Genomic DNA, 9,030 nt, shown 5'->3' with positions numbered 1-9,030 from the left:
CTGTTTTTTCTCAATATCAAACTCAGCCAGTCCAGGTTGTCAAATAACAATCTATCTGATAAGCCAAGCATGTGTTGTACATCAGATGTTGGGTATGTTTGCTGCAAATCTATTGGTTATAAGATATTACAGCCTTTTCTAATTGGCTGAATTCAAATACAGAAAGTTTACCTGTTAGATTGAAACATGAAACATGGTGGACAATGTACTGGTTTAACTTGTTAAAATAAAGTTAAAGACATTTAACAAACAGAAGAGTCATTAGTTTTTCCATTAAAAACACTTTCTTAAAATACTTATGTATTTATATCATTTGGAAAGTGACATGAAATATTGCTAAAGAGTGATGCATACAAGTGTTTGAGCAGTCTGTCTAGGAATAGAACAACAACTGAAGGTTTGTGATTTTTATTATTTTTAAATATTCCTTTAAATTTAATCTTCTTATGACATTATTGTAGACCTTTTTATGTGATATTTGAGGTTTTAGTATGGCAAATATTAGTTTAAAAGCAGCTGTCACCCAAATTTTCACTTAGTGGAGTTTGCAGGTGGAAAAAGGAAGTAATAAGACCTATGTGGAGAAATTAATAACGTTGAATGTAGTATCGGAATTTTATCATGCAAGGTTATGGAACTGCAGGCTAAGGAAGTTTTTTACTGTGCATGTTGAGCACTCAATGCTCATTAATGGTGTAATGTTTATTATTATTCCCCGCCATAGGCGGAGGGATATTATTTTGGCTTTGTCTGTTCGTCCTTCCATCCTTCCGTCTGTCCGTCTTTCCATCCGTCCGTAGTCATATCTTGGAAGTGCTTTGGCAGATTTCACTGAAACTTGGTATGAGTATGTATATGGATAAGAGGATGATGCATGCCAAATGGCATTGTACACCATTAGTTAATAACAGAGTTATGGCTCTTTGTATCTTGAAAAAATGCTTTTTGTGTGTCCAAGGCCATATCCTGGAAGTGCTTTGGCGGATTTCATTGAAACCTGGTTCGAGTATATATATGGATAAGAGGATGATGCACGCCAAATGGAATTGTACACCATCTGTTAAAAACGGGGTTATGGCCCTTTGTATCTTTAAAAAATGCTTGTTTGAGTGTCAAATATAATACTTATGTGTCCAGAAGCATGTTGGCGGGGGATATCAATTCAACATATTTGCTTGGAAATAAAAAATTAAACCAATGGAATTGGTTTTTAGGTATCTGAGTGTGCATTTTCATACCAATAGAATTACACATCATTCTAATTATAGCAATAATAAATTTGTACTAATCATACCAACAAATTAAGTTATGCTTAGTGCTTTGCGATGTATTCACTTCGTTTTTAGTTCTCTTTCTAAAGACCATTTAACAACTTAATATTTAAAACAATTCATGAATTACGTTCCCTATACATTTTCATTATGTGCTTTAATTACCATTGACCAGTTGATGGAAGATACTGCAGAGTTTGGCAGGGAAATAATCCAACAGCAAAGTGGCTCTTTAAGCGCATTTACCTAGAGGACTTACAGGGCCACAAATTCATGGTAAATATTGTCATGCCCTGGGCTAGATAAATTATTTAATGTTAACCACCTGAAAGTATTTTGTCTTTTTGGAATTCAATATATTAGTCTAAGTCATTTACACTTTTCTGGATCCTGGGATAACTTTAAAAGTTCTAAGTATTTTTTCATGAAACTTGAAACATGAACAGATGACAATAAGGACATTTTGCACGTCATTTCATGTTGTTTATAATGCAAATAATTCTGGTTGCTATGGCAACAAATATATTTAACAAACTTAAAATATTGAAGTTTAACAGGTAGGGGACCATATTGCTTTGCAATCTCTTGTTATAGTTCGAATGTAAATAACTCTTTGCTTTAGACATTTTTATGATTTTTTATTTTGTAGAGCACATGTGAGCAGTGTACAATTTACCTCATACCAAAAAGGACCCGGAGGCAGTGACTGGTGTTCAATATTCTCAGAAGAAAAGGAAAATGGCAGTGGAAGACTTGGACAAACATTTTTAGCCTCTGTGTAAAGCCTGGCAGTCTGTGGCTGGTGACATGTTTTATTTTGGTTACTTCTTGTATAAAAAAGACCAGTTATTTATTTTGTGAATTGTATTTTGTGTTTGTTTTTTGTCTATTATTTTATTTGTTGTTTTTTTAATTTAGGAATTTGAAACTTGGATAATTGAATTAAGTCTGTGTTCAACAGTACTGAGCATAGTATAATAAATAACAAATTTACAACAGTTGTTAATTTGTTATGTATTATTATTAACTATGCTCAGTACTTGAATACTGGCTGTCTGCATGGGAATTTGTTTTCTAGAAAGTTGGTTTCAGACTTTAATATTTGAAGTTAACCTTCGGAACTTTTCTAGAATTGTACTGGAACACATCAACTAGAACTGAACTTCTGTAATCGTACTGAAAGTGTTCTAGAATTAATAAGGAACAGTTGTTGAACGTTAAAATTTATGAGAAAAAACTCTAGAACAATTGTGCGTGATGTGTGTGTGCATGTAATTGTGTGTGTTTATGAACATATGTGAGAAAGGAAGTATACTTGTCATAAGAGAAATGTAAAATTCTACTTCTATGTTTTATATTGTGCCTTTTATAAGTTTTTCTGTTCTCACCTGTATATGCGTGCATGTTTATGGATGTGTTTTTGAATGTGTGCATGCATGCTTGTGGTTAAGAGAGTTGGTACTTTATGAAAATGTAAAACCACTCATTTTTGAATATGTACTGTGACTGCATGTGTGTGGTTAATGATTGATGCCAGATCTTGTTCTTGTTTAACTTCTATGATGAAACCTTTATTTACATTCACATTTGTTTTTCAAAATCAATAAAATGCCTTTGATCTATAATCTGTTTTTTTTTTCTATTTTATTCCAGCTTTTTATTAAATTCCATAGCTTTTCACGGAATTCCACGGCATTCTATGGAATTCCACGGCATTCTATGGAATTCCACAGCATTCCATGGAATTCCACGGCGTTCCATGGAATTCCACGGCGTTCTATGGAATTCCACGGCATTCTATGGAATTCCACGGCATTCTATGGAATTCCACGGCATTCTATGGAATTCCACGGCATTCTATGGAATGCCACGGAATTCTATGGAATTCCACGGCATTTTATGGAATTCCATCCCATATCAAGTCCCCCTTCTGTTTTTTTTTTACTTTTCCATTGATTGCATGGAATCGGATGGAAAGTTAGTGCCAATACTCCACGGAATTCCATCTAACGATTTCCATAGAATTCCATATGATTCCACGGCAGATCTACAGACGGGTCCTTCTGATCACAAGTTTGAATATTATTATGACAGCACGGCACGTTATGGAGAAATACACAACCGAAGACTGTTTGTTGTCAGTGATAAGTTAGCTAAGAAAGGTATGTTTGACCATAATGTGTTTCTTTAATTGTTTCATGTTCCTGCTATTTGATTGAATGAATGATGACTGGATATATGATTGATAGTGTACATGTAGGTGGCATATTTTTACAAGTATATTAACAAACACATATTTAACATTTTAGCTGTGGTTTTATATCAGCTTAACATGTTTTACAGGAAACACAATGAAATATTTTATTCTGTATATATTCTGATATATTTTGACAGCACACGTTCATGACTTGTTCCTTTTTCATTGGGCAAAAAGGAATGAGGAATTAAGAGTTGTCTATGCATTCTGTGCATGCATCTGTTGGATCTTTTCCTGTCTGTAACATTCTATTTGATGTTTGTGATCAATTGACTTCATATTGATGTTGTCACATTCCACAATATGTCATGATGCTCAATCAAATTTCGCTCATTTGATAAATTCATCATTCATCATGTATCTACCCAGATATATTTGGGCACTATGTATAACACTTGTACCATTGTCATTGGGCCATTAAGAACTAGGCATGAAGCGTGTTCCGTTCATTCTGTAAATGCATCTGTTTGCTGTTACATTTTTAGCTTGGCTGTTTTTGGAGAAAACTCGAGGTATTGTCATAGCCAGCTTGTCTTCCGCCGTCCGCCGTCGTCGTGCTAAAACCTAAACATTTTGTTAAGGGTTTGAACATTGCCTCTAAAATCAAAGTGCTTCCACTTACAACTTTGAATCTTCATATGTAACTGCACCTTGATGAGTTCTACATTTCACACCCATTTTTGGGTCACTAGGTCAAAGGTCAAGGTCACTGACCTCTAAAAACTATTTACAGAATAGTCAAAGCTATACCTCTCATTTAAAATCGGTGTCCACTTATTGCTCTGGTTAATATAAACATGCAATATCTCAATATCTTTGTTTCTGCTACAGGTATTCAATTGAAACTTTCTGTGTGTTTCAGTCATTGTATGAGGTCACTGACCATTTCCATGACTCAGGCTTATTTGTATTCATCTCTGACAAAATTGGTATTAAAAATTGGCAACAGGACACTCACAGGACACAAACTGAAAATGAAGTGTGAATGCACTGACAAGTGAATCCAATATGCATATGATCTGTCATTATTGCTCATTGGGTCATTGGCGACCTGAAATGGCCCACAAGTCGCCCGGGGGTGACTAGAAGCCGATTCATGTCACCCTGGGGTGACTTCACATTGACGCTAGTCTCCCCCAGGTGACTAGAATCAGCTCCATGTCGACCCAGGGTGACATGAATCGGCTCTTAGTCACCCCCGGGTGACAAGAATCGGCTTTTAGTCACCTGTGTATTTTTTTAATCAAACAGCACTGCATCACATTTCAATGTCGTAAAAAGTGCGCGCGCGTTCGACCAGAAATCGTCTTATTCTGAAAACAACAACATGTAAATAAAAATAGAAAAAAGAGAATTTTAAAATCATAGAGTATGTGTGATAAAATGTAAGGATAAAAATAAAAGGATCTGTGATAAAATGCATTTAATTCAAGAGTATGTGAGTGATGAAGACGATCACGAAGGTCTTGTTGAAAATATTTTGGTAAAAGTCGGAGAAACACAAATTCCCTCGCATATAAACAACCAAATCATGTATTTTTTGTTGAAAAAGTAAAATTGTTGCGGAGGTGACTTTATGCTGATTTCAAGGGTGACTAGAATCGGCTTCATGTCACCCCCCGGGTGACTACAATCGGCTTCATGTCACCCGGGCTATTTCAGGTCGACAATTGAGCGTCATTATTAGGTATAGGCAATGAAATACCGAAATATGAATACTATACTAAATAATATATGTGTGTTTATTGGCAAAATATTTCATGTAAACCAGTCATCTACATCTCAAATTAGTGATACAATTTTGTTTGAAATGAAATGATGATTATGTAAAAACGAGCTTTATAAGATTATAAGATTGATTGTTGTTAATATGTATTTTTCAGACATGCACATTCTAGTGAATGTCGTTTGCATGAATGTAAATAAGTTTTCCCTTCATCAGGAACCTAACGATTGTAAACTGAATCGTAGGATGTAGTTTTTGTAATCACGTCATAAAGTAAAGATTCTGCAAAGGAGAATGGCTGTAAAAAAAAGCAAGCATTATCAATATTTATTATGCCCCTCTTTGAAGAAGGAGTATATTGATTTGCTGGATGTCGGTCTGTTGGTAGACCATGTCGATGGACCAGTCTGATGTCGGTAGACCAGTTCGTTTCCAACCAATAACTCGTCAACAAATTGACCGATTGTCTTGATACTTCACATACACATTGGCCTTGGACAGTAAATGACCCCTATTGAAATTTTGGTTACTAGGTCAAAGGTTAAGGTCACTATTACACTTAGTGTGAAAATCATTTCTGATCAATAACTCGTCAACAAATTGTCTGATTAGCTTGAAATTTCACATATGCATTGGCCTTCAAAAGTAGATGACCTCTATTGAAATAGGGGTCACTAGGTCAAAGGTCAAGGTCACTATCACACTTAGTGTGAAAATCGTTTCCGATCAATAACTCGTCAAACAATTGACTTATTGGCTTGATACTTCACATGTGCATTGGCCTTGGACAGAAGATGACCCCTATTGAAATTGGGGTCACTAGGTCAAAAGTCAAGATCACTATCACACTAAGTGTGAAAACAGTTTCCGATCAATAACTCGTTAACCAATTGACCGATTGGCTTGACACTTCACATGTGCATAGGCCTTGGACAGTATATGACCCCTATTGAAATTGGGGTCACTATGTCAAAGGTCAAGGCCACTATCATACTAACTGTGATAATCGTTTCCGATCAATAACTCGTTAAGCAATTGACAGATTAGCTTGACACATCACATGTGCATTGGCTTTGGAAGTAGATGACTCCTATCGAAATTTGGGTCACTAGGTCAAAGGTCAAGGTCACTATCACACTAAGTGTGAAAATAAATCGTTTCCGATCAATAAGTCGTCAACCAATTGACCGATTGGCTTGATACTTCACATGTGCATTGGCCTTGGACAGTAGATGACCCCTATTGAAATTGAGGTCACTAGGCCAAAGGTCAAGGTCACTATCACACTGAGTGGTTTCTGATCAATGATTCGTCAATGAATTGACCGATTGGATCGTTACTTCACATGTGTGTTGGCGTTGGACAGTAGAAGACCCCTATTGAAATGGAGGTCACTAGGTCAAAGGTGAAGGTCACTATCACACTAAGTGTGAATTTTTTTTCCGATCAATTACTCGTCAACCAATCGACCGATTGGCTTGATACTTCACATGTGCATTGGCCTTGGACAGTAGATGACCCCTATTGAAATTATGGTAACTAGGTAAAAGGTCAAGATCACTAGTCTATCACACTAAGTTTTAAAAATAGTTTCCGATCAATAACTCGTTAACCAATTGACCGATTGGCTTGATACTTCACATGTGCATTGGCCATGGACAGTTTATGACCCCTATTGAAATTGGGGTCACTATGTCAAAGGTCAAGGCCACTATCATACTAACTGTGATAATCGTTTCCGATCAATAACTCGTCAAGCAATTGACAGATTGGCTCAATACATCACATGTGCATTGGCCTTGGACAGTAGATTTCCCCTATTGAAATAGAGGTCACTAGGTCAAAGGTCAAGGTCACTATCACACTGAGTGTGCAAATCGTTTCCGATTAATAACTTTATCAACAAATCGACAAATTGGCTTGATGCTTCCCATGCCCATTGGCCTTGGACAGTAGATGATCCCTATCGAAATTGGGTTCACTAGTTCAAAGGTTTAGGTCACTGTCATAATAAGTGTGAACATTGTTTCTGATTAATAACTCGTCAACGAATTGACTGGCTTGATACTTCACATGCACATTGGCCTTGGACAGTAGATGACTCCTATTGAAATTGAGGTCACTAGTTCAAAGCCCTGTTTTGAGGGCTTGTGCATATGTGTCCGACCGTGTAATATTTGTTTCTAGTTGTAAGCCCAATGCTACCTTGACTTCTACCTCGACAGTTATAGTTGCACCGTCAACGAGTAAATGAATCAAAACTTAAAATTTTCAAAGCAGAGTGTCTGACATTATTTAATTGGAGGAAAAAAGACATTTTGCATTGATATATCAGTGGTTAATAAAGAAGAAAACAGTGAAATTGTCACTTTTCTAAATTATTTTAATAAATTCAAAGTCTTGAAAAACATTGAATGTATGATAAAGTGCAACAAGCTACTTAAAGTTGGCACCCCAAACTTTCTTGAAAATGTTGTTATTTTAAAAATGACATTAGATTTACTCAAAGGGTTGACAAAAACTAGAAAATAAATGGTTTTGGAACACTTATGTTCAAAGTTACTGTTAGTAGATATTATATAATGGTTTGTAGGCAATAACTTGAAAAGAAGTTTGGCCATTGTAATCAAACTTGATACATAGGTACCTTATCTCTAGGGATTGCATATGTGTTGTGTGTGATCAATGTCAAGATAACTATTACTTAATAAACAAAAAATGTGGCTTTTTATTTGGAGAATGAATTGAGCTATTGTGATGCTTCTTTATGTATACAACAAACAAAAACTTCATTTTGGTATTGGATCAATGTCATGCACAAAGTCACAGTAACTGTTAGTCAATATAGAAAGGTATCCATTTAAATGAAAGCTTTTGTGTCTGGTAGGATATTTTGAAAATAAGAAAAATACTAAATTACTTGATAGCAAAATTATTTACCTACTATACAAATCAGGTTATAAGAAAAAACAAGCTAAGTCTCTGACAAGAAAAATCCTGCACGCTCTCCTATAAAAGCTCTTGTTTTGTTTTCCGGTCACTAACTTCAAGCTGCATTTTGACCAAACTTGATGAAATGGCAAGCAATAGATACCTAGCTTGGGATTGCATTTGGAGGCAGTTTGTCAAAGCACTGTTACTATATTTAATGCCAATTGGGTCAAGGAAACACTTTTAATGGTTGAATATTAAAATAACTTACAAGTTGACCATAATCAATTTCATACTGCTACCAATAAACATTTACGAGGCAAGTGATGTTTTTATTTCGAAAACAGATCTCCAATGAAATGTCTAGTGTAACTAACACGTGTAGTTGTTGGAACGTTCATTGTGCTTGTAAAATGGTGCTTCACCTGTGTCTCTGAAAGTGGCTTAAAGCTTCTGAAAACGTATCTTACTTTAAAAAACCCAGATCTGTTTATGCTTGTCTCGGATGTTTAATGCTTATAAATAAAAATGCTTTTTTCTTTTCAATTTTAGACATCTGGCATCAGTTTGATGGTGTTGCTGTTGCAGAACCATCGTCAAACGTACTTGCAGAGTTGATTAACTTTGTGAAAGACACATACAGAAAGAAAAGTATCATGCGAATGAACCTGTTCTGTTCCCACTTTTGCCCTGAATGGTTCAGGGTTGGCACAGATGCTCTCACAGAGACATTTAAAGAATCATTTGAAAAATTGGACTCACTTGTGTTTTGTTTAAAGAGGATTTATTTTCAACATACAAAGTGTTTTGACAAAGAACCAGACTTCAAGCAGCAGGTAACGAGG

At 35.6% G+C, this 9,030-nt stretch overlaps 1 protein-coding gene across 1 annotated transcript in view; it reads left to right on the top strand.

The window, feature by feature from the left end:
* Positions 1-3,334: 3,334 nt before the first annotated feature.
* The window catches only part of LOC127853314 (E3 ubiquitin-protein ligase rnf213-alpha-like), a 95,141-nt gene continuing 89,445 nt past the window's right edge, over positions 3,335-9,030 (top strand). Inside the window, exons 1-2 of the mRNA XM_052387731.1 lie at positions 3,335-3,433; positions 8,738-9,021. Of these exons, the coding sequence (XP_052243691.1) occupies positions 8,842-9,021 (180 nt within the window). The 5' untranslated portion in view covers positions 3,335-3,433; positions 8,738-8,841. The remainder of the gene's footprint in view (positions 3,434-8,737; positions 9,022-9,030) is intronic.

The sequence above is a fragment of the Dreissena polymorpha genome, chromosome 12 (assembly GCF_020536995.1).
Source record: "Dreissena polymorpha isolate Duluth1 chromosome 12, UMN_Dpol_1.0, whole genome shotgun sequence".
NCBI lineage: Eukaryota > Metazoa > Mollusca > Bivalvia > Myida > Dreissenidae > Dreissena > Dreissena polymorpha.
Note: the sequence above shows the minus strand (reverse complement) of the source record. Positions and strands in the feature narration are given on the sequence as shown.